Source organism: Rutilus rutilus (assembly GCF_951802725.1).
Source record: "Rutilus rutilus genome assembly, chromosome: 14".
NCBI classification, from domain to species: Eukaryota; Metazoa; Chordata; class Actinopteri; order Cypriniformes; family Leuciscidae; genus Rutilus; species Rutilus rutilus.
Window position 1 is genome coordinate 10,815,078 of NC_140219.1, and position 26,957 is coordinate 10,842,034.

Genomic DNA, 26,957 nt, shown 5'->3' on the forward strand with positions numbered 1-26,957 from the left:
AGCTCTATAGCCATCTAGTGGTTAAAATTATTATTTTTTATTTTAAAACTGCATTTTCCAAAAAATGGGCAAAAATGTTACATTAAACCATTTAAAATTATCCATGTTATCCCCATGAATGAAAGTTAGAAATTTGGGTCTTTTATAAAGTGAATTTTACAGCAAATGCTGTTTTTTTGTAAAAAGGCTATTTAAATATTTATTTATTTATTTATTTATAGAAATTAAAAATTATTATATAAGAATAAAATTACATTTGTAAAAAAAAAAAAAAACTATTATCTTGTTACAAAATTAAATGTTATTGTCTGGGGTCTCTAGAGACCCCAAAAACCTCAAGTGTAGACATAAATAAAGACCATCAGAGGGTTAATACAGCAGGACTAATAAAATATTTACTATATTATTCAAATATGTATTTATAAATATACCTTTCCTTAATATTTTGGTATACCCATGCCTTTTTCTGTTCACTTGTTTACAAAAAGATTACATAAGAATGATAACATTAAAAAAACTGATAAGATGTAGGCCTAATTTTTATCATTAATGGTTAGTCATTATTATCAATTAATTTGACCAATGTTCTAAAGCATTGCTAGAGAAAACAACTGTTAATGCATCTGAAGCTTAACATTTATGACAACCTTTGATAAAGTAAAGGTTGTGTATCAAAAATATTTTCAGTTGAGTCAGTATAAAGCAACATCCAAAGCATGCAGCATGCAACTCCAAGGCGCTCACGCTAATAATTTCCGTTCCACTCGCTTGTATTTGTCGCCCCGCCCACGCTATGGTCTCGTAAATATTCATGGTAGCTCCACCCATTGGAACCAAATATTTCAGGAACCGAATATATTGTAACACCGGGTCGGATTTACTGCGAAATCCAGTGACGTCACCTGCATGCGCGCTCCCGAGCCTCTCGCCTCGTCTAGCCTACTGACTTTGCACTCAACAGCGACGACACTGCAACTTATGACATGGACTTATGACTTATGCAACTTATGACATGTCTGATAACACTAAGAAACGACCTGCTCCCAGCACAACACAGACTCCAACACAAACTCCACATATTGATAAAAAAAATTCTGCTGAAGCTCATAAGGCCAGACGTGAATCGGATGAACTTCGGGTGAAAAAACATGGCTCAACATCGGCAGGGCATTTGAATCATGGAGAAACCTTATCTACAAACCTAGAATGTACATTTCCTGAAGAAAATGTGAAGTGGTGCTTGCAGTGGCAAAATTCGGCACGGTTGCTAGGGTTCCATACATAACGTATCATGGTACGAGCATGGAGCATTAGTTCAACGTCAAGCTGATAAAAGTAGTATTGTAACGTTGCAGTGGGAGTTTACCTTAGTTTCCAGCATGTTGTGTGATGCGTCTCGGTCTGGAAGGTACCCACAGTGCTCGCTCATAAATTCGAGCACGCGCAAGAGCACGCGCTTGTAAAATTATTGGTTGCAATCTGAAACATCACCGCTAGAGGTCGCTGAAAACTACATACAGCACCTTTAAATGTAAAGAAATGATAAAATGTTAGCCAGATTATGTTTATTACCTGTCTAGCTATGTATGTTTATGCTAAAACATAATTAAACAATTGGTTGTATATTAAAAAACATCTATCGCGTGTCGTTATGTAATGAGTTGGCTCACGTGAGTTATGTTTTGCACTTCAGAACTTCTGTCAAGGTAACATAGCATTGATGCCTCCTGGTTTTCACGGTGCATTGTGAGACTTTTTAGGGAGCAAATGTTTCAGTGCACTGGAAGACAGCCCTTAAAATGGATGAATCCTTGCAGTGCCCTGACTACTGAATATGGAGCTGATTGAGACGCACACCAAAACACAATGAAACTAAACAGACTTGAACATAAACCCTGACATTTACCTTTAATATATTGCAGACATCACAAAAAAGCTGCACAAAAATATGTGTAAATTTTCGACTAAATTTTCAAAGCATGTTTAGCAAGAACCATTGTGGTGGTAGCAGTGATTTTCAGTGTTTCCAGCACTGTTGTTGTTGTTGTTGTTGTTGTCATTCTCAAAAACACAATGTATTCAGCTAATGTATTCATCACTCACTCAGGGGACCTGCAGAGCCTGAAGAAACTCTTTGGTGAATATTGAATGTAGAGAGAGCATAGGTTCAAACAGAGAAACTTCCCTTTGGGGTTAATAACTCTGCTCCGCAGCCTGTTGAGACCCCAGTGTTTGAGTATGAAACCAAAAGCCATCCATTACAATATACTGCTGAGGTTCTCTTTTGAAGATGTATAGAGCATCTGTCCATCTGTTAAGCATAATTAGACTTACAGCTGCAATGCATAATGTATAGTCAAGTGCTTATATTATATTATGCTTATTAGATAACATACTGCTCTACATAAAATGCAACATCTCAGTAGATGGCTCTGGATCCCCTGTTGTCAGTCCCCTTTCCCCCTGCTTTCAACGCCCCTGCTCTTTCCAAGAGAACATGGGAAGTGCTTTCACATCATCTCTGGTTCTTCACAGGAGTATGCTGCTCTCTTGTGGTAAAAATGTACAAAGTAACCTTGCACAATGAAGCTACAATATATCACCCTGGCTTTCTAACATTATCAACAGGTTTTTCTTTATCATCTTTGGCCTATATGCTATATCTTTTTCTTTGTAGCCTACTTTGACACGCCCATCCATTCCACAATTACCAATGAGGTACATGCACTGGATCTGCTTGCAGCCCCGCAACAAGGCTTGCAAAAGTTATCACCATGACTTGGCAAAAGAGATGGGAGGACTTTGTACTTTATTGTGTCTACATGCTTGTTATTAGCAATAGTGTTGGTTCAGTTTGTATAATTGCCGTGATTCAAATACGGTCGTATTTAAAACAATAAAACTATTATGTAGCCTAAACTGTTATGTCAAAAGATTTTAATTAACATAAAGCTTTTAGGAGTCCGGTACTTGTCACACAGGGATGTTTTTGCTTGTTTTCTCTAGCAGTGATAAAAAAATAAAAAATAAATAGATTAGGCCTAAAAGATTTATTTTTCGTAAATGTCAGGCTCGTGATATACATTTTATAAAATGTATTAATTACAAAACATTTATTTAATATCTTTATGTTACCTTTTTATATTTTTTGGAAATTAATTTGTGTTTCATAATTGTTGTAACTACAGTTTTGGTTTAGCTGAAAAGCGTGTGTTGTCACAAAAGATTTTTGTTGTTGTTGTTGTTATATAGTGTAGCCTAATAATAGTGAAAATCGAAGACGTATCTATAAATTTACTTTAAAAAAAATATCCACCCTGAAATATAAAATTAGGCCTAAGTCAAAGAATATACTGATTTTCTCATGTGAGTTGATATTAATCACCAAACAGTCTTTATTTTCTTTACCTTACCGAGTTTAAGCCTCATCTTTTTTAAAGATGGCTTGCATTTACTGTGGAGTTTAGGGCGGCCGCGGAACACCGGTTTGAACCAATCATTAACCGCTACACAAGCGCGTGTGTATCCCACCCTCTCTCTCTCTCTCTCTCTCTCTCTCTCTCTGCGCTGAGAGGATACTCATCATCTTTCTTTGCTGAAGCGTCTCACACAGCGAAGAAAAGCCATGGCTGCAGCGAACCGTGTCCTTGTTTACGGAGGAAAAGGAGCTCTCGGCTCGGCGTGTGTGAATTATTTTAGGTCGAAAGGCTGGGTGAGTGGAAACGATTCTTTATTTTGATTCTATATAGGAGCCGAGTCACTGTGAGTTGGTGCGTGTTCTCAAACTGACACCTGTTGATGCGACTGTAATGGGGATTTTGCTTTTGCATTATTATACTTGCATAGGCTACTTATTTTAATAGCATGCATTGTTAACTTGTTTCATAGCTATAACGTGTTTCTTTTATATTAAAGTGGGTTGCCAGTATTGACATAGTAGCGAATGAAGAAGCGAACGCAAACGTCCTGGTGAAGCTCTGCGAGTCATTCACCGATCAAGCCGCTCAGGTGGGTGGAGCCAATGTCTTGACGTCACATGTGCTTGTGTCTGTCAGCACATAGGGCTTATTAAATGGCCTGTCATGCTGTCATCTACTTTCGATTTACACTGCCAAAGTAATTTCCTGCCTTGCCATGACATCCCCATTGTTCTGGACAAGCAATCTTTTCTCATTATCGGCCTTATTGTGTCTGCCATTGACTTGCTGTTAATAATAGTGTCAGTTAAATGGCACACCTTTGGAGCTGTCCTCCTTATGGCACAGCATTGTGTCCCTCATTTTGTGGTCTTGTAACACTATTGCACTTTCATTCTTGAAATTGTTAACCCTGGGCCATTATAAACCTTCAACCTCATCACTCCAGATAATGGGTTCACCTCCGATGTTCTGCATTGTTTTCCTTGGACATAACATGAAAGTTTCTGGGACTGTGCACAGGAATATTTAATTTAGTATTTACTGAGACAGATTATGATAGAGTGTCTGTTTTTGAAAAACTCGCTGTAACATTCTATCAGCTCTGAATCATAACCTGAAATCAAAACTGACAATTCTTAATTTTTTATGAAATATTGCATTATTAATTATAAATTATTTTCTGTGCACGTCATCATTTTGTTTTTTATTCATGTTTCCTCGTAATCTTTAATCAAAATAACTTCCCCTCCATCTTTCACTGACATGACATCTCTTCTCAATAACAATACCACAATGATCCAATCAATTCTTAATGGACAAAATCAACTCCCACCATAAATTTTTTCTTGTTTGAGAAGCTTTTTCATTCGCATATGCATCACAATCGGGAAGGAAAGACTAGCGCAACTTCCATATCATGCTGACTTCAATCAAATTTATGAGTGCTTTTAGTGTTTTCAGTGATGTGCAGCCTGTATATATCTCTTCTCATATAAAAAAAAAAAAAAAATTGTTATGGGGTTTCATGACCGTTTAAATATTACAAGTGTGTATCATGCAGGGTTAAAATGGGCCTTGTACAGTAGTGTAGTGTGAAAAAGCCTTATATATTATGTCAGAGTTCTTCATTAAGTTTGCACTGTTGTTTCCACTAAATTGTAAGCACTTACTATTGAGCGAGAACCTAGTAGAGTATGGTCTTTGATGCAGGTGACGTCTGATGTAGCCACAGTGCTGGGGGAACACAAGGTTGATGCCATTGTTTGTGTGGCTGGAGGATGGGCTGGAGGAAATTGCAGCTCAAAAGGTGAGCGCACCTTATTTGTCATCCCAGACAGCTTTTGCATGCTTTATTTATTTACAGTACTTCTTTTTATTTCATTAAATGTATTAATGTATTCACATTTATTTATTTGTTACATTTTCTGTGGAATTCTGTTAAACATGGAAGAAATGTGTTAAACATAGCTGAGAGTACTGCACTCTTATTGGCTGCTGAAAACATTATCAAATTAGCTAAAAATGAATAAATGAGCATGAAACAATTTTATGAATGACTGAAGAGGGTGTAGATACTAACATACTGTATCACAACTCACAGAAAGTTAATACAGATACTGTACATAGATGCTCCATTTAGTGAGAATGTCATGTCTGCTGCATATTTGGAAGGCATTTAAGTTACTTTGAACTCCTCCTAATTTGTTTTGTTTTTTAATAGTAAATTTCAATCGGTTCATGATTTAATTGATTTTGCTGGAGTAGTATCAACTTTTTCTCTCTCTCTCTTACTCATTTTAGACTTGTACAAGAACACTGATATGATGTGGAAACAGAGTGTCTGGACCTCAACCATTTCCAGTCATCTTGCATCGCTCCATCTGAAGCCAGGAGGCCTGCTGACTCTCTCTGGAGCAAAGGCATCACTGGATGGCACTCCAGGTACAGTAGTAACATCCATCCTTACACTCCTGAGATGTGTAACCCATCTTATAAATGTGTTTTCAGCACAGGTTTACCTGAGGATGCTTCAAAATTGGATGTTTATTGTGTAAAGGTACATTTATACCCCAAAGTGGCTAAATAATATTGTTTGTGTAGGAAAACGCTTCAGTCTTCATGAGGTTTTCCCTTAGGTGGGTGAAGTCAGTAATAGCATTCATTTATAACACCAAGGATTTTTCACTGCCATTGGAAGTGTATATAGTTTTGAATTGGCTGTCACATCCATTGTACTTGATTAGTTTTACATATTGCCTCACATCCCAAATCGTTTCAGTGCCCCAGATGTGAAATGTTAGGTTCATTCCTTTAGTGACAAAACTCAATAAAGCACACAACAGAGGTCGCCTCCAGCCTATTCAAAACCTCCAACATCAGCAGACTGCTCTGATTGGCTGAGAGGCCTGGGAGGGTAAATGAGTCAGCAGGTTTTTTGGAGATGGGAACACATGTGGACTGTGTTTAGGAGTTTGAATTCCTTAACCACACAGAACTGATTTCGACAGGAAATGCCCTGCAGCGATGAACACTGCTTTGATATAACATGAAGGGAAACTCTAGTTGGAGCGTTTTGATGTACCTTGTTCAAAGAGACAACATGGTGAACATTTCTGATGGGGCTGTCAGCTCTTACAACCATACAAGATCAGTGTCATGTGCTAGTCACACCACAAGCTGAAACACTGGTTCTCTGATTGCTGTTTTGAAAAGTGAGACAGTTGTTATGATAGATACTAATGCCAGCTGTAGTATTGGTTAAGTAGCTAAAGAGTAAGTACATTAAAGAGTGTGTTTAAATACTTGTATTTGCAATTTTGCTAAATAAAATTCTTTGTAATTACACATATTAAATGATTTATGCAAAAACAAAACATTCAATTACTTAAGAATGGAATGAAACCACGTCCTAATAGCAATATCCAATTTAAATTAAAATGGAAAATTAAATATAAATATAACATGGGAACTAAAAAACATATCTCCAACCCCAAACCCTCAGAACATGTAATGTTGCATTTTAAATTAATTTTAGGTGATCTTATCATTTTGTTTTTGTTATATTCTATTCTATTCTATAAAAGATATTTTTTATCATTGACTTTAAATGCTTTATAATACATAAAATCTGTTCAAAAGCCGAAATAGCTGCAAAGTCCTGGTGTGCTGGGTTTGACTGACCTCAAAGCCAATGTTCAGTCTGGATATCAGACATACCAAAGAGAATTTAAGCCAAAGCCGAGAGACAGAACATGTGATTAAATTGTGAACCGTAATGTTCATTCAGTCATGAAGGGTCATGCAGTGTGGCTGAAACTTTCACAAAACACTGAATTCTCTCTCGCTTTTTGTTCTTTTTCTTTTTTCTATAATATTGAAAAGAAAGAATATATAAGGAGCTTCTCCACCCCTCTTTCTTATTGGCTCTGTGGGTTTAAAGTTTTTTAAAAAATTTATTGGAACAGCTATCGTGCATTTTGGGTTTGAGGGTGAAAAAAATGTAAATCTTGGAAAAAAAGTAGTATTTAACCCCCTTATTACATCAAGAATGCTGGTTATTGAATCCAGATGCCAAGCCAACAAACATCTAGAGAGGAGAAGCTGGTAAGACAAGCTCTCTACTTTGAAAACAGCCAGAGTATTCTCATTAATAATCTATAATCCATCCATCTATCCATGATGTAATACATTTTTTGTGCTAAAAAAGTATTTACTGAAAAATGTCTATTGTACAAAATGTGTTGAAAACAATATTCCTTTTTCTTTCCACCACCCTCCCATCGAGAAAAAAATAAATAAAAAATGGCACTAGTACAGACAATGGGACAATAATTCATAAATGCTGTTTTAAAAGCAAAATTGACACCTTACAATTAAACTGAACTCTTTTAATATGTATCATATATCTCTTCCTTATTATTATTATTATTATTATTATTATTATTATTACCTCACTGTGATATATGGGTAGTCATATTTTAACATTTTGTGGTTTTGAAATTTTCAAATTAGCTGTTTTTTTCCAATAGATGGTGTTTTTGAACTGACGTTTTGAGTTAAAATACATTGGGAAATCAAATTTAATTCCTCATGATGTGAACCTTTAAAATACACTGGTATTTATGCACATAGAGCTTCATTGGTGAGAAAAAAAAAAATAGTCTGACTGTGTAAGAGGAATCAAATTCAATTTGCTTGCTTTATATTGCAAAATCCATTTTATTCTCTGCTTGAGGCATCCAACCAAATTATTATTGACCAAACCTCAAAGCAACAGCTGTTGCCTGTGAGACAAAGTTAGGCAAATTGTGTAGTTGGCATGCTCTCAAGTGCTGAGTGCGCATGCATTGTGTCCCATAGTCTGCTGTATGGAGCGAGAGCTGTAGCACAAAGCATGTGAAGAGGGCTCTGTTCTCCATTCACTTCTTTGCATTTCTCTCTGGATGCAGGAATGATTGGGTACGGCATGGCCAAGGCTGCAGTCCATCAGTTGTGCAAAAGTCTGGCTGGCGAGAACAGCGGTCTTCCAGCTGGAGCTGGAGCTGTGGCCATTCTTCCGTAAGAGCATCTGTCAATCATCATATCTCTCTACACACACTGATCTGTCTGTTTTAGTAGAAATATAAAGTATTGAGCATTGCTTAAAGTAGTGTTTTAGGCTACTTTTAACTCAAATGTTTGCAGTCTGTACGATTTTTAAAGTCTCTTATGCTCACCAAGGCTGCATTTATTTGACTAAACTACTATAAAAACAGTGATATTATGAAATATTATTACAATTTAATTACAATTCTATTTTAATTTATTTAAAGCTGAATTTTCAGCATCATTACTCTAGTCTTAAGTGCATGATCCTTCAGAAATCATATATTTCTCATTATTATCAATGCTGAAAACAGTTGCACTGCTTAATTTTTTTGTGGAAGCCATGATACATTATTTCAGGATTCTTTGATGAATAGAAAATAACAGCATTTACTTGAAATAGAAATCTTTATAAATATATATATATTTTAAATATTGATAAATAAAAGTATGAATTTCTTCTTCAAACCTTTGAACAGTAGTGTATATATTGGTGCAATAGTGATCTCATTAGTCAATGTGAAACTCATTTCACTTCCATAACGTGACACATTTCACAGTGAAACAGAGTATATTCAAATTTTAAAAAGATGTTTAAAAGCAATTTTAGATCCAGAGAAATGTATAACATTTTTAATGGTTACAAAAAAAAACACTTTTTTTCTTTGAAATGATGTACAAACAAATCATTCTCAATGACACCAGGGACATGCATTAAGGAAGTAAATCAGGTTGTTTTTAAGGCCTGTATTTAAGTATTCATTAATCCATGTTCATAGATAATATCAATGAATGCTCTGTTTCTGTGTGTGTGAGCTTCTGCTGTTATATGTACTCTTATAGATCTGCGTGGTACACATTTGACTGTTGTCTGTTTGCATTAACTGCGTGAGGTGTGAGTGTTTTCAAAAGGCCAAGCTAGTTTAAGCTATCGCCGCAGGCTCTGTTCCACAGTCTCATCTTCCACCAAGATAACAACATTATGACATCATCCTCCAGGGTTACCTTGGATACACCAATGAACAGAAAATTCATGCCTGACGCAGATTTTGGGAGCTGGACATCGCTGGAATACATCGCAGAGTGAGTGCACTTTTCCCATATCCACTGAGCACCAGATTTCATACGTTTGCTGATAATGTGATAAATCGCAGATTAGACCTGTTTGGAAAATAAAAAAGCCTCAAAAATACAATATGTCCTTGCTGCAGCCTTTAGTGCAATGGCATACTGCATTAAATCCAATACGTTGACAGTTTAAGGTTGTAGGTGCAGGGTAGGTTTAGGGGTTCGTATCTATTGTAGGCAATCAGCTCTGTGATTGACAGGAGTAATGACAATTTTAGAATTAATTGTTTGCGCCAAACAGGTTTGGGAAATAAAAAGGAAGCATCCACTACATATTGGATGTAATGCAGTACGTCATGGCTCTACAGCAGCAAGGACAGTCTAAACTAAAAAGCGTCTATTTCTCACCAAAAGAGGGCAGTAATGTTCTTCCAAAAGACACCTGATGTCTGCTTCATGTTGTTCAGGGATCTGAATATTGTGAAATACACATTATTAATCCACAATCCATTGTTATGAATTATTTCATGAAAGGCTCATGTCATCCACCTAGAATTATTGTTATCCCAGATTTGATTTCAACACAAAATCTTGCTCCCATAAGATAGAAATGTTTTAAATCAAGTCTTCAAAACCTTCCTCAAATGTTACATTTGATTTGATTCAGTAATATTAACCAAAAAATCCACAGGCAATTGTAAAAGCCTCTTAGAAGCAAACACATCCTGTTTGAATATTGAATTACAACAGAATTTAAGTGAATAATGTCAAGCATCAACCCAACCCCGACCTTTTAGAGAAATGCATGTATTTATATTCAGTGGAATTGATATTAACACAAATGCCTCTCTAAAGATTTCACGAAAACGAATGAGAAATGATCTACCTGTTTTGAGATATAGGGGCCATTCACACAGAACACATTTGTGTGGTTAATAAATGTGAGATGCAGGGCAGTGGAAATAAAAAAAATAAAAACTGGTCTAGAGAGTTTTTTTAAATTAAAAGTTGAATTTATAACTTGAGTACCGCGTTTTATGCAATATGCTGCAAATGATGTGACCGCAACTGTCAAACACATCCATCTAATGCATAGAAGAAAAAGGAGAAAAAAAACCATAGGAAAAACATGCAGTGGAATGGAAAAAAGTGTTCTGTGTGAACGGCCCCTTAGCACTTTTTGCAAATATCTGGCTCAGATGTGCAGCCAAATCTCTCCTGCCAGTCAGCACAGATTAGGATGAGGATTTGATGCAACTCCATAATCCCAGAGGAGCCGCAGAAAACCCGGCTGTATTAGAGAAGCACATGAGAGATGGAGGAGTATAAATGGTCTTTGTGTTAGAGGCAATTAATATGTAGTCTTACTTCAGTTGCTACAATGAGTTAAATTGTCAACAGTTTCTCCCAAATGTTTTAGCGTAGACAAGGCTTGCCATTCGGTTCTTAATTTCCTCTCTCCGTCTCCCTCCTCCCATCTGTGTTCTCATTATCTCGCACTCTCTCTCACTCACTATCCATCCTTCACCACCATCATTTTACACCTGTCTCTCTTTTTCTCTCTGTTCCAGAACCTTCTACAGCTGGGCCACTGGGTCAGGCCGGCCAGCCTCAGGCAGCCTCATACAGTTGGTGACGACTGGGGGGAAAACCGAGGCCTCTGTGGCCCAGTAAAGGGGGAACAGAGAAAAAGAGAAATACAAAGAGATAAAGAGGGGAGGAGAGAAATGTTTACCAAAATACTGTGCAGCAGAGAAGAGAGGTCAAACGAAACGATGGAAATGAGAGATGTGGCATTCCCGTTTATCCAGTCTCATTGGAAATGCACAGTACAGTATCTCGGAATGAACAAAGTAATAACTCGACATTCAGTTACATGTGCTGTGTATGAAAATATAGACAAGTGTACGTTTGTGACTTCCTTCTCGACAAAAAAGATGTGCCGCTGTCGTATGTGAAACTTACAGTCTTCTGGTCAGAGAAGTGGCCTTAGTTTGTAATTGTGAGTGTATGTGATTACCAGTTCAAATGCAATCATGTACGGATGCTGTATCTTCTCTCGGAAGTATCTCCTCTCCAGTGTGTTGAATTTCTGCTGAATGTGTATGGACCATACTTGCATAATAAAGACAAATAAACACAATATTTTGTCAACATGGATGTCATTATTTGAAAAGTTTTTTTTTTTATATAAATAATTTACATGAAGTATTTTTTTACATTTATTATTTGCAGGAATAGATGATGTAAAAAATATATATATTTCTGTAATTTATTCCCATGTCAATTGAATATGCTGTAATTTTTTGCAGTTCTAAATTTTCTCCGCCCCTCATATTTGAAACTTGCATATCATGTTTATTGCAACAGAGAACCAGTGGTGTTTTTGTATTGATGACGTCAAAATTGGCACACAAGGTGCTATTTTTATTTATTTATTTAATCCGAACACAACCACAATTGAAATTTACAAGCTGCAGTATGGGACAAATTTTCAGTGAATAAATTAAATTTCACAATGTGACTTAAAATTTTTGTTCATCCAAAGCTATCACATAACTTCAGAAAACTTGTATATTTTGTTCTCTTTGGTCTGAAAATCTTTTATCTAGATCTTTTCAATTATATTAGGAATATCATGTTATAACAGAAGTTATAAATGGATAAACAAATTCTTACCTTAAACTTTTACTTCTCTTAAAAACCATTAGCCTGCTAGTGTAACACACTCGAAGAATAACACTACCTCCAGAGCGTGTTGGAATTAATTCTTTACTGTCTCACACTGAAACTGAAATTACAAAACATGAACAGCACATGAGATGGCATTGCTCACGTAGGCACATGGTAACACATTACAACAAATGCGAATGCATCTATCACCTCGATTAACTTTAATATTTCCTTTGATCCATTCATGTCTAACTGACACCATAAACTTCACAATATAGACATTAACAACCAAGCACATTTCTGTTTTCGTCTTAAAGACAGAGTGCATCAATATCAAAGACACCTTCTCACATATAATTACGGATTGATCTGATTAACACTCTATATTGAGCGATTCACCGCTGTAACAGCATATTTAACTTATGCCTTACTCCTTCACCTCATACAACAGTTTGTGCATGTATTTGAAATTATTTCTTACCTGAAATTACAAAACATGAACAGCACATGAGATGGCGTTACTCACGCAGGCACATGGTAACACATTACAACAAATGTAAATGTAAACAAATGCCTATCATCCACGACCCTTAGCTGTTAACACGTACCTATCAGAACTGTCTATAATTTTTTAACATCTATAAAACATTCGATACCGTATATAAAGATAGAAACATCTGGGATGAGATTACAATTAAAGATAACAAAATAAAGATTATTCTAGGTGATACAGAATTACACAGGCAGGTGGTCTCATATTATACCCTACATTCTTCACCGTCCTACTCTCTCCCCCACAAATCTGAATGTCGACCCGACATTTTGCACCACCTGATGAGTCCCCATGTCTTCAACAGATACATTATTACAGTTCTAGATTGGAGTCAGTCTTTTATCTGGACACCTTCACTGTCTTGCTCCAGAGTAACCAATGGTTTATATCTCCATTTGACGCCACGAGTTGGTAGTAGATTGCGTGCACATAAATGCTACCTTTTCTCCGCCACTTATGCGGGAACTGTGTCCGGACTGAAAGGTTGGAATTCCTTTTATCTCTAACATTATTCAGACCCACTCTTTGTACTATCACCCTGTGAATACTACATTTGCATAACTGCTGTTTAAGTAAAAATTCACTACCCTCAGTAAATTATAACCATAACTATCCCTTAACTGTGAATACTACTTAATCCTCCCAATAAGACCTTAACTTTCCCGGGCCACCCATTTCTGTGGAATTTTTCACCAACACTCTCTGTCCTGCTCTCCTTCTCTCATCTTGTGCTGCTTGGGATGCGATTCTGTAAGCATCATCCATACGGAGCCTCCATTTCTTTGCATACTCATTGGGGGAAGGGTCTTGGTCACCCGGTGGTAGGCCAAATATGATGTCAATAGGAAGCCTTGGATTCCTGCCAAACAGCAAGCAATACGGTGCAAAGCCAGTCGCCTCGTTGCGTGTACAGTTGTACGCATGGACTACTTTTGCCAGGGAGCTTTTCCAGTCACTCTTAGCCTTATCTGTCAAGTTTCTCAACATGGCTAGTAGTGTTCTATTAAAAGAGGATGATATGGGGTAGTGCGTGAACCCTGTATCCCACAGTATCCTTCCAGTTGTGTGAACAATTTGTTCTCGAATTCTTTACCCAGTCATGGTGCAGCTTAGTAGGGAAACTGAACTTCAGAACATAGTCCCCAAAGATCTTCTCAGCCACAGTTTTGGCAGCCTTGTTAGTACACGCATATGCTTGGGTGAACCGCATAAAGTGGTTCATCACCACTAGAATATACTCGTACCCCCCTTTACAACTCTCCAGGTGTAAGAAGTCGATAGATACCATCTAAAAAGGGTATGTTGTTACCACACTGTTCAGGGGAGCTCTGGTTGATTTGTTCGGCCTCTTCCTTTTTAGGCTGCACACTTTAGTAATGTAGTGTACACACAACTTGTTCTTCTCCCTGGCCATGATCCTGACGTCTTCGTGCACAGGCTGGCCCTTCAGATTTGGTCACTGGCCCTTTGTCACATACTCTCAAACCTTTCCCAGCACCAAATCTTCTTCCTGGGCTTCCCTCAGTTGCTCTTTGGATAACTCACTGACGGGGGATGCTGAGTGCTCCTGAATTCCTTCAGCAACCAGGGTAGCAATACTTAGTGGACACATCCAAGTATCTTGACCTTGGGTTTGCAGACTTAGCACCTGTGTGATGCTGGATATCACCTCGGGCTGTACTTCCTATGAACAGGCGTACATGAACTTTTCCATATCAAGTGGCATTCTGGAGAGGCCGTCAGCATCTCCATTGCTTTTCCCTGGATGGCACTTAATTGTAAACTCAAACTCTGCTAATTCAGCCACCCAGCGGTGTGTTGTAGCATTCAACTTGGCTGTTGCCATCATGTAGGTTAAGGGATTATTGTCTGTATAGACAACAAATGCTGGCGCATAATATAAATACTCCCGAAACCTTTCACATATCGCCCATTTCAGAGCGAGGAACTCTAGCTTCCCGGAATGAAGGTGATAATTTCTCTCAGGGGCTGTTGGAGTTCTTGAGCCAAAGCCAATTACAAACAGCTTCTCCGCTTGGTGCTGATAAAGGACTGCCCCTAAGCCATCCTGCAAAGCATCAGTGTGGAGTATGAATGGTTTTTCAAACTCAGGATAACCCAGGACAGGTGGGCATAGCGGGAAGTCAATCAGCCGACACAAGACTTCTTGGTGTTATGGTGTCTAAGTAATTGGATGACTGGAGGACAACTGGCCCAAGGTCTTGTTTTTCCCTTGTGACTTCCCCTTGTTTTTCGGTTTGTTCCCCTCTCCAGGTCCATCCTCAACCGACAAGAGGCAGTACAGGGCCTAGGCAATTCTTGAGAAGTTAGGAATATATGTTTGATAATAAGAGATGAACCCCAAGACTTTCCTCAGTTCCCCAACTGTCGACGGTCTTCTATCATTCAATGCCTGTACTGGTGCTAGTTCAGCAGAATCCATGGTAAATCCCTCTTTCGACACAATCTTCCCAAGAAATTTCACTGTGTTTTGGAACACACTTTCTCAGTGTCAGTTTCACTCCGTGCTTTTGATAGCGATACAACACCTTCCAGAGATCATTCAAATGTATGACTGTGGACCAGATTGTCATCGAGGTAAGGCTGACAAATCTCATCCCGAAGCCCAGTCAGGCACTCCTCCATGCTACGCTGAAACTCTGCTGGAGCTGAAGATAGGCCAAAGGGAATCCTAATCCACTCGTACAGCCCCCAGGGAGTGGAATCACTCAGCAGGATTTTGAGTTGCAAGGAAGGAATACAGCCTACATCATCGTCGTCTTTCGAGAATACATCACACCCTTCTCGCACTCGCCACACTTGAACCTGCTGGTCTAGTGTCAAGTGTGTCAGAGACACTGGTGGGTCCCACCCCTCTGTGTCCTCCTGAGCTTGAGTTGCTTCTACTCCAACTGTTCTCTCTCTTTTCACTAGAATTCAGCTGCTCAGAAGATGACATCTGAGCTGGTTTGGCTTCCACTAGGTATACTGCCTTCACTTGTTGGACATACCCAAGCACCATGCGAGGGAGTAGGGTGATATAACTGTTGTCATTTGTAACAGGGATAGTAACTCGGGACCAGCTTTATTTTTGCCGCTGGATAATGGTCTCTGCAACAATCAGTCCATCTGGCCACCTCCGGCTCTCTGTCGGCTCAAAGACAACTTCCCGTTTTAAGGGAAAAGGGACTGTTCGCACACTACACTTTACACACTTTGTGTGACCTGCTGGTATCACTGTCCTGAGTCGACCTGCTCTCACCATCCCTTCTGATGAATCACTTCTGTTGTTCTGCACAAGTTGAATTAACACTTCGGTTTTCTTGCAGTCCAGTGAAAAAGCTTTGTTCACTGTTGCCGAGCTGACTGGCAGTTGGTGCTCCACACCAATTTTGAGCAGCTGTTCAATGACATTATAGCCGACAATTGGCTCTCCTGCCACTCCAGAGTCATGTGAAACGAGCATGGGCACCAGTAATTCAGGCTGTTGTGCCTCCTCTCCTCTTCTCTCCTCAACTGAAACTTTACTTCCACCCAGCCTATGAAAGGAATTGATGTTTGGTTTACTGCTTTTCCTACCAACGTTCCACAGCCCAAGATTTCTTCCATGCTGCGTACTATGGTGTGCGGAAGGTGGCTCGCTCTCCATTCCTCATTAATCAGGCATATTTGTGATCCCATATCCCACAATGCTTTGGTTGCCACTCCATCTATGAAGCAGTTGATAATGCATTTCTTCCTAATTAGATTCAATAACTTGACACTGGGATGACACTGGGAAGAAAGGTGACTTTCGTAGGTGGAATCCTCCCCCCTGCTGGCCATCATCTGCTGCGAGGTAGCCTCTGTTGCCTCCAGCTGTTTAATCCTCTGGTGAAGGAGCTCCTCCATGTTACTATTCCCCTCCGCCTGGCTTGGAGGTGGCACAGTTTGTACTGCCAAATCCACATGCTCCATTTGATCTGATGGCTTTCTTAGGCCTCTGCAACCTATAGAGAGATGTCCTGCCTGTCCACACTTGAAGCAGTGCAGGCACTGGTCTCCCACATTTTTCTCTTTACATTCTCTGCACCCCTTTTTTGCTTTCCACCATGGAGGGACAGTCAACCATCTGTCCCTCAGATGGTTTCACTAGTTAATATTGTTCAGTGTCCTTCTGACTATAAGACGTTGTTTTTCGAACTTTACTCCTAACCACTTGGGCGGAGGTGTTTTGGACACCAGCATGAGCTCCTCCTGTACCGCTGTTTTCTGCAGCGTTCCCAATTCAGCTTCTATCTCACTGACCTTGGTGACTTTGTTGCTGTTTTTCCTTAGCTTCGCTTGTCTTTCATACTCAACGCTAGGTGCTTCATTCATCTTTTCTATGAGCACCTCGCCAGTTATCAACTGGTCAGCATATTTAACTTATACCTTACTCCTTCACCTCATACAACAGTTTGTGCATGTATTTGAAATTATTTCTTACCTGAAATTACAAAACATGAACAGTACATGAGATGGCGTTACTCACGCAGGCACATGGTAACACATTACAACAAATGTAAATGTAAACAAATGCCTATCATCCAGGACCCTTAGCTGTAAAAAGCTACAGTATGTATTTATTTATTTTTCGCCGCTAGGGGTCGCTAACCTCTTACAATAACAAAGGCGTATGTTGATTATGCATTAGCAGAATTATATGGAACTTGCCGTCATGCCGAAGAATCTAATAATGTTTATGGATGAGTGAATACATGGATGTTTTTAACTTGACTGTGGTATGAAGCGGGTCACGATTGCTTATGAGAGACAGATATCAGCGCCACACGCGAGTCCCGCGGATATAAAGGAATGAGGACATTTCATTCTACCGAACTAACTTACCCGCAAGTGCTGAATAATACTCACACAGGCCAGTTTATTAGACGAATGAAACTTGTGAGGTAACGCAGCGCTGTTTCACTTGGTCTGCACTATCACACTAAGCTGCATTTGAGTGTGTTGAATTAGTTATAATGTTATTCTATGTGTTAGTTTATCTGTATGAGACTAGCAGTAAGCTAGATCAACATTAGAATAACATACTGATCATATTCTAACATTTCATCATGTTGAGCTATATAACATTGATTATTTTCATGTACATTTGCTCACCTCTACATTTGCTGTCAAGTCGAAATTTGTCACGGACGTGGAGCTCTCGGCATCTCGAAAACGCCACGCTGATATTGATCCTCGTTTTGTCCCAAAGTCTGCTTGCCATGATCCATAATGTTTGAACGAAACAACAACAGCGTGAGCGTGCCGCTAAACGTAACGCAGTTGTCCACGTCTGTTGCCATGGTTACTATGGCAGTACGAGCAGAAACCAGGGATAACGCGGATATTACGTCATTGACAGGTGACAATGACCAGGGACGAGCCATTTTTTTAAATTGGAATTTCTCTGAAATTAAAAATCTTTGGGAACTTTTTGGATATTGTAAGTACACAACTGCAGGAAATATATCACACTGTGCAAGTGATTTTTGGATATTTTATTACAAAAATCTTACATACGCGTACCTATCAGAACTGCATATGAGAACATGTTATATGCCTAAATTAATATATTTTTAAACATTCTATACCGTATATAAACATAGAAACATCTGGGATGAGATTACAAGATTCTTCTAGGTGATACAGAATTACACAGGCAGGGGGTCTCATATTATACACTACATTCTTCACCATCCTACACTAGTTTAGCTACCACTGCTGCAAAACAGTAGTTTTTTTTTTTTTTTGTGCTTCATGAAAAAAAATTAACAGCATATGGATTTACAAAAACATTGAGCAAATAATAAAATAAATATTTTGAGGTCAGCTCTTCCTTTAAGAGATATTAGTTCTAGCAGATATATGTATAGTTAAAACTAAGCCCACAGTAATAGGCCTATAAAAAATATCTTGTCCTCTCTCATTTATTTATTGTCTTTCTGTTTATTTGAACAGATGGTTTGTATTCAGTCAGGATGTGCTGAAGACAAGGTTTGTCTTGTATCTTTTCTTGTTTTGTTTTGTCTGGCTGATGGGTTCTCTCTGCAGTGCTGGATTTTGTTTGGCTAAATCTCCTTCTCTCCCTGCAGTTGTTGTTGTTCTGTCTGATTGCCATGTGGAAGCCATTTTGTCTGGCGAGCGTGGTGACGGTATAAATGAAGAGCTTACAGATGGAAGTGGTTAGTTCAGCCATGGTAACTTGAGTGTGAGGACACTGGAAGGTGAGTGTGTGTGTTTATGTGTTTGTGTGTAAAAGAGAAAGGACAGAGTAAATGATAGAGGACAAACATTGGACAAACTTCCAAATGTTTAGCATGCACATTTTTGGCATTTGTGTCCTATTCACAAATGTAAACCGAGTTGTTTGATGTTGCACAATTTACAACAATCACAATATAACATTCACCTCCTGTGCAGTATTTGCCATGACCTCAGACACCTCTAGATGGCACTAGTAAGCAGCATCGCTAACTGCACAACAATCAACACGTTGAACTCTTTCTCTCCTTTTATTCCTCTCTGCTTACCTCCTAGTCAGTTATTAATAAACTACGATTAGACTTTCGTCACAATAGAAATATATTACACAAAATGTATACAATATCCATAATTTACCTTATAAATGATATGCAGAAAATTAAGTAATGCTTAAATAAATATTATAATGAATAATATTTAAATGCAGAAAAGATTGTAGTCCAGTGTAAATCAACAATTTTATTAGCACACACACACACACACACACACATATGTGTGTGTGTGTGTAGCCTATATATATATATATAAATACTGTATAGACTATCAATTCTTTATAAAAACAATAGTGGATTTAATATAAAAATGTAAGTCTAATGATAAAATGTATGTTTTTAATGTGACCTCCCTTTAAATACTTTGGTCGGTTCAAGAATAATTTATGCAATTTTATATTATTTATCTGAAAGAATTAAAAAAGGAGTTTCATCCTTGTATTGTTCAACTGTTCGAGACTGATATGAGATTAAAGGTATAGCGGAGGATTTTTTACTTCCGGGTGGATCACCTATACTATTGGTCCTCCTAATTGTCAATCATTCTGGTGAATCAATCAAACTTATTCAAAAAGTGGAGAGGGCGGGTCTTATCTAAAATTCGGAAAGATCCTCCACTATACCTTTAAGAAAGTAATTTGTAATAAGTAATGCAATAATTTTTAGAGAGAGTACTTAGTACAGTAATCCAAAATACTGTTGAAGAAGTAATTAGTAGCTAGTTATTAATTAATTTTCCCAAGTAACTTTTCCAACATAAGCTGGGATATATACAACAATATATATACACACACACACTACCCCTGTTTTCTTTTAGGGGTAGTGGTAGAAGATTCAGTCAAATAATTAATAAAAAAAGTTAAAAAAAAAAAAAAAAATGTCTACGGTATATGTCCTACTCTAGATAGATAAGTAAATATGTCTGGTTTTGTTATTCATAGATTCACTGGTCTTTCTTTTACCTCTCCCTCTGTCTTACTCTCATTTACTTCTGTTTGGCTCCCACATTTTGAATGTCTCTGCTAAATTCTGCATTAGTTTCAACTGTGCTGGGCTGTCAATACAGTATATTTGGACCAAAGAGAGATGAGTACATGAGGTTGAAAACCACCACAGGCAAAAACTATATTGGATATTTTTTAAGAAGACAGAGAAGCATTTTCAATTAATGTTATGAATTGGGCTGGTAAAAAGACATTCCAACATGTTAATGTTGCCATGACCTCTTTCAAACAGAGTCAATATCCACATGAATGTCAACATGCTGAGCAGTTTTAAACAAATCAATAATTTCTCAAGCTACTTTCAGTTGTGTGTTATTGTGCCTCGTGGTTGGAAAAATGATTCTCTATACTGTAACTAGTTATGCATAAAAGGTTTTACATAGCTTTGTTACATCCTTTTATGTGCAAGCGTCAATCAAAGTAAATGACAGATTCTCTATAAGCGTGACAAGCTATAAATGGCCTGAAGTCCTCAGATAATATTGTAGAGACAGTGCCTGAGAATTTCAGAATAGTTATCAGTTATTCAGAAATGTAAAAACTTTCTCAGCACTGTCAAACCCAGAACTGTTCAAGGCTTTCCCTCTGTATATTTTTTAATGGATTATTATATAATTATTAGGCCTTTCTGAGAGCATTTTCTGTTTGTTTGAGACAAAAGTTTAAATAGAATGTGAATGATCATACGAACAGTGGTTTCAGATTGTGAACGCTGGTTCACCAGTCAGTTGGAGGGAGTTCCCTCTCATGAATAATGTGGAGATGTGCGTATAGCCCAATGACATATTTCTGTTCTCTGCCATTCTTTGCACCATGCATGCTACATTAAGTTGCTCCAACTTTGTTAATTTGAACATTTTCCCTCCTTAATGTGTGTGATATGAATGCTTTCAATAATGTGCAACACATACAAATATCTTTACATCTCCAAAAAAAAAAAATGTTGTAGTGCACCAACATATTACACCGTGACAGTTAATTTAACTTAAGCAGATGACAATCGACACTACTGTGAAACATCTGACCCGGGTCACTCTACTTTTTTATCAAATATATACTATATGATGATCTGAAAAGAAACTAAATCATCAGCACAATTTTATCTAGCAGTTTAAAGTTCAGCCCTGCATTATTCATGCTAATTTATGCAATAGAATATAAGCCTAATGATATTTTTGAATATGTAAGTGTCTCTGTCAGAGGTAATGAGATATGCAGATAATGATATGCAAATTTGGTGAATTATTAAAGAGGCATAGATTCATATTAGTTCCCATGTTTATTTCAAATAAATATTTTTTAATTATTCTGTGTGCTCCTTTAGATGGCAGTTTACATCGTAATTAATTATTAAGCCATTTATTTGAATTTAAAATGTGAGTATATTCAGGTGAAAGTGTTTAAGAGCAGAGAAACAGTCGATCCCAGTTAAAACCCTTTTCTTTAAATATGTCATAATACAGTCTGAGATTATAAAAAAATATATATACTGCCTTAGGTTTTACTTCCTATTCAACTTTATTGCAATGTCTGGTTATTTTGAATGCATGTCAGATATGTAAATTGTGAATTTGCAGCCTTGTTAGTTCCTCATTATAAAGAGAGTGTATTGTCAGATTACAGTTTAAGTGCAGTTATGGTATCTTTTTTTGCAAGCTGGCCAAATTATCTTGTTTGAAACAAGATAATGGTTGGTCTCCAAGCAATTTCAAGAGTTATTTTATTCAAAACCTACAGTAGTAGTTATATGTTATGGTTTGATTCACTGTTGATTTATTCATCAGTCACACCAACACTCCTTCACTCATGCAGTCATTCTCTGCATGTTAGTGCTGTGGTTCCCTCTCTTTTTCTCACTCTCTCATTCTCTTCTCATCTTTGGATCTCAGTCTAACTCTGTCACTCTCTTTCTCTCCCTCTCCCTCTATCTCCCTCTTCTTCCTGTGCCTCATTTGCAATGATTATGTTATCAGGGCAGCCAGGCAAAAGGGTGGAGCAACCATAATTTCAGCGCTGGATTAGGCTGAAATAACGAGGTCACCAAGTTACTGTTGCCTTGGCAACGGCACATCCAAGAACACAGGATGCCATTGCAAATCCAGGACCCGGGAAAATCTTTTTTCTCTTCCTCTGTCTGTGCCTGTGTTTTTTTTTTTTCTCTCTTTTTATATTTTACAAATAGCATTGTTTTCTACAATGAACCTTTTTGTTTTTCACAGAAAACTGCATTTAGAAATATTCAGATTTACAGTATAAATAAATGATGATGTTATGAATTGAGTCCTGGTGGTGTATCGTAAATTGCACCTGTGCTGAGCGCTCAGTACAGAAGCAGCGAGACTGCAATGAAATATGGAAAACTTGTTTATCCATACCAAGTGTAACAGTGAACAAACTTCTATGGGACAATTATTTGAGGTGAGCAAAGTAACAATATTAAATACTGAGGAGTCAAGACCTTACCTGCAATTTACTTGGACAAATAATTAAATAAGAAAATAAATGGTAATTTTATTATATAAAATCATAAAAGTCATAGTGCTCTCCAAAATACTATTTCTTTTCTTTTTTGTTTTAGAAAGTAATCTTATCACGTTTGATGTTAAAATTTGATTAAAGTTGAATCTTAGCCTAATTAAAATTAAATGTTGAATAGACTAAATGATTTTGAAACCTTTTGATATCAACTTAATTTAAGATTAAAGATTACATAAAGTAAATCTAAGATATTAGCAACAAAAAAATTGGATAGATATTAGATGTTATTTTTTTATACATCAATTTCTTTATATCTATTGTATTTTTGACATAACAACTATTACAAAGATCAAACTAACAGTAGTTCCCTTTCAAAGTGGAACTCAACACTGCCTCTGGAATGATGTTATGAAGAACGTCATCTGTGTGACCGGTGTCTGAAGCACACGACACACGACAATTTCATTGGCCGACGACAGTCCATGCTACCAAGAGGCTGCAATAGACATCATCAACTTTTTTGTCTTCAGGAGATGGTTGTTTGATTGCGCATGTAAAACAAACACTCCCAGGGGAGCGCGTTCAACTCCTCGAAGCTGGATGTGCTCATTATGATGCATTCACGAGACTGACTGAAAGAGACTGGTAAGAAGCTTTGTTCTTTCTTGATTTTTACCCGAGAGATAGTAGTCAGCATTTGTACAAGCACTCTCAAATTAAAGGCGCTCATAGCAGTGCATTCATGGTAGCAGACTCTGTTCACACTTCATCCCTGACTGAGTGATAAGAATCTGGCTTTGAACGGAGCGTATTCGGCTCTTGAGGGAATGCATGCTTTGTGATGCGGTTGCAGTGAAAAGCTCCACCTATGCTTAACTCTCTCTGGAGGAATGAGAGTGGAGCACCTACAGACCACGGTTCGGGTCTCACGGCCACCGAGGTAGGATCGATCGCGGGGGTTGTGCGGAGCGTGGGAAAAGTCTGACGGGGAGACCTTTTTCATCTTTTTCAACACTTTTATGTCGGTTTCTGATAAATAAATTTAAAAAAGAAAAGAAACTGTTGCTGGAGGTGATGGACAGTGCCACAACTCTGGGACCAGATCTGGTTCGGGGGCACAAGAGACAGGACGCTCATGGCACTTTTGACGAGCAATTCCCATCAGGTCATAACCGCCCCTCTCTGACCCTGCCTTGCGGTCAGGACTACCTCGCGTTTGAACGGCAGAGCATATGTGGCAGCAGGTCAGGCCGTTGGTTCCTTGCACACGATGTTGGTGTTGCAAGTTTACCAGGCGGATCTGCTTAAAGACTTGGACCATGGGCAGGGACTGTCTCCTTAGGTGGTCACAGAGCCACATCGTACTAGACCATGGATTTGGACCTCCAGGCTACCAAATAAACTGCTGCGGTTCAATGGCAGCGATGGGGGCCACGGAGAGGCTTAGGACTTGAGGCAGGGCCAGAGGCTGAGCTTCTCCTCTGACCAGGAGTAGAGCACAGAGGCGGGACACTAGGAGAAAGTAATTGGAGGAATTGATTTGGTAAACAAGACTGAATCGCAGAGGAGAAATAACATCCCTCAGGGTTGTCAGAGGGTTGAGCTGCCTCCCCCAAGAGGGGTCTTTAAGTAGGATGGCTCCTCGGTGGCTCCTCTCTTAGAAGGATAGCAGTGTCGAGGGTCATGAATGAATGAATGAATGAGGCATTTATATAGCGCTTTCATATGTAATACTGTACACCCAAAGCGCTGTACAATCATATCAGGGGATCTCTCCTCAACCACCACCAGTGTGCAGCATCCACTTGGATGATGCGACGGAAGCCACAGGGTCATAACTAGCACTTAGCAGGCTCCATTTGGCAAGCTGTTCTTCAGGGTTGAGTGTAGAGTAGAACCCATCCCCTACTGTGGGGTTTTGAAGTAGGGTCCTCCTGTTGAAGCTCAAGCGGTCCAGGAGAACCTAACAAGTAGAGGTTAAATTTGCTTTTAGCAGCTCTTCTTGTTATCAGGTACCTTTGTGAGGTGCTAGGAGTCTTGGGGCCCTGGACTAGTCCAGGCAGGGTGTGAGTGCTATTCCCAATCGTTCTGAGGTAGTAGAGCTGAGGTTCCCCTGCGGCTTCCTAGAGGTTCGAGTTTTTTGTAACGAGGAGGCTGTATACTTATTCTAAATGAAAACCCCTGTGTTTGCTCCCTCTACACAAGGGATGAAGTGTGAAAAAGGCCGGGACTTTCCTTGTCACGGGGCATATGAGCTCTAATAATGGTCGAGGGAATACTACCAGATGGTCTAAGAGTCTTAGGATGAACCCAGTATGATTGACACTTCTGACTCCGGCTAAACAAGTCAAATGTTATGGCCATTGTGGTTGTGCATAGGCACAGCTAATGAGGCAGGCATTCTCTCTGCATGGCGGAGAGGGTATTTTTTCCCCATAGCATTGACCAGATGCAATGTTGAGTTACACTTCGAAAGGGAACGGCTCAGGTTATGACTGTAACCACAGTTTCCTGAGAAGGGTACGAGACACTGCGTCTTGCTGCCATGCCTCGACCTCGACTGCCCGGTTCTTTCAGACAAAGAAGTGGATGACGTCTATTGTAGGCACCTTCTTATAATCACGGGCGTTCCGGTATAGTGACATCATTGACTGTCGTCGGCTAATGAAATTGTCATGTGTATACAAGTGATTCAAACTCTGGTCACACTGATGGCATTCCCCATAGCGCAGATCCAGACGCAGTGTCTTGTTCCCCTTCTCAGGGTACCATGGTTACAATCGTAACCCGAGAATTTTTTGCAGTAAAAAAACAGAAAAAAGTGCCTGTTGCTAATCTGTTTCTTGCTCTCTCACACACTTTTTTTTTCATTGTATGTGTTTGCCTCCTTGATTTTTTATTTTTTATTCCTCCCAGTACTTGTTTTTTTTTCTTCATTTCTTCTTATTTGTGCTCTTTCCATCTTTGGAATACATCTGTGTTGCCATAGGGCCGCGGCCAGACTCAAAAGGATGAGAAAACAAAAGAAAGAAGTAGAGCTGATGATGATGCACCATTTGCTTTCCTACATATTGCATATACATATTCCTACATATTGTTTTTCCCTTCTTTTAATGATGACAAATGAGTGTCAATTGCAGTCCAGTGACTGCCTTGTCTAATTGAATTAATTAATTATTAATAAAAACTTTGTGTCATGTTTTAAGCGATTGCAAAACTCATTTTTAACTGTAGTTAAATATGTTGTTATGTGATGAAGTGGTTCATTCTGAGCACTGACTGGGAGAAATGAGCGATTCGGAAGCTGTGATTGGCCGGGGGCCAGTTTAACAAGCTGGCTTTTGCCCCCTTGAGTGTGGAACATGGCCCTCAAATGACCCCTGTCATGCGGTCTGTAGTCTCTGTGCCAAACCCGCATCAGGGCTGGTCACTGTGGCACAGCAACAGAGAGAAATGACCACCACGCTCATACTGGGCACTAATGAAAAACATTAAGATATATGTGACAGGAGAGGAAAACAAACGAGAGTTGGGTGAGAGATTAGAATTCTGGAAAAGGAGATACAGCAGGTGAAAAAGCTGGATGGATAGAGAGAGAGAGAGAGAGAGAGAGAGAGAGAGAGAGAGAGAGAGAGAGAGCTAGAGGCAGAGAGGGGTCAATGTTACTGTGACTGCACAGAAAAGCACAGAAAATCCCCAGAGGAATTTTTGAAGGCTTAAATCCAAAAAAGAAAAAAGGGGGGGGGAACACAGCAAAGGAGCCCGTCTTAGACAACACAGATAGAAACCGGTTTGGTGCTCAGACGCTGAAATGACTTTATGTGCATATAATGTGGATGGTCACACCTCCCCCGTTCTACACATACAAGTGTCATTTATTAGAAAGAAAGCACACACACACGCACACACTTTTTTGTTTTTGCTCAATTTTGAACGATAAAGCAATAGATTTGTTGTTCAAAACTAATGGATGAATATTGTGACACTTTCTGTTGATAGTTAATGTGATGAACACCTGTGCTACACTGTGAAATAAGTTTGTTTTTTCTGGTAACCTCAATAATGTGCTTCATGTGTGAACATCTATTAATTGGTTTTATTCTTGAGTTCATTTTTAAGT

At 38.6% G+C, this 26,957-nt stretch overlaps 1 protein-coding gene across 1 annotated transcript; it reads left to right on the forward strand.

The window, feature by feature from the left end:
- The first annotated feature begins 3,461 nt into the window (after positions 1 to 3,461).
- Positions 3,462 to 11,715, forward strand: qdpra (quinoid dihydropteridine reductase a). The gene is made up of 7 exons (XM_084430293.1): positions 3,462 to 3,712; positions 3,916 to 4,008; positions 5,130 to 5,226; positions 5,721 to 5,861; positions 8,369 to 8,477; positions 9,504 to 9,587; positions 11,144 to 11,715. The coding sequence occupies exons 1-7, from the start codon at positions 3,626 to 3,628 to the stop codon at positions 11,244 to 11,246; spliced, it is 714 nt and encodes a 237-aa protein (XP_084286419.1). The 5' UTR covers positions 3,462 to 3,625; the 3' UTR covers positions 11,247 to 11,715.
- The last annotated feature ends 15,242 nt before the right edge of the window (positions 11,716 to 26,957 follow it).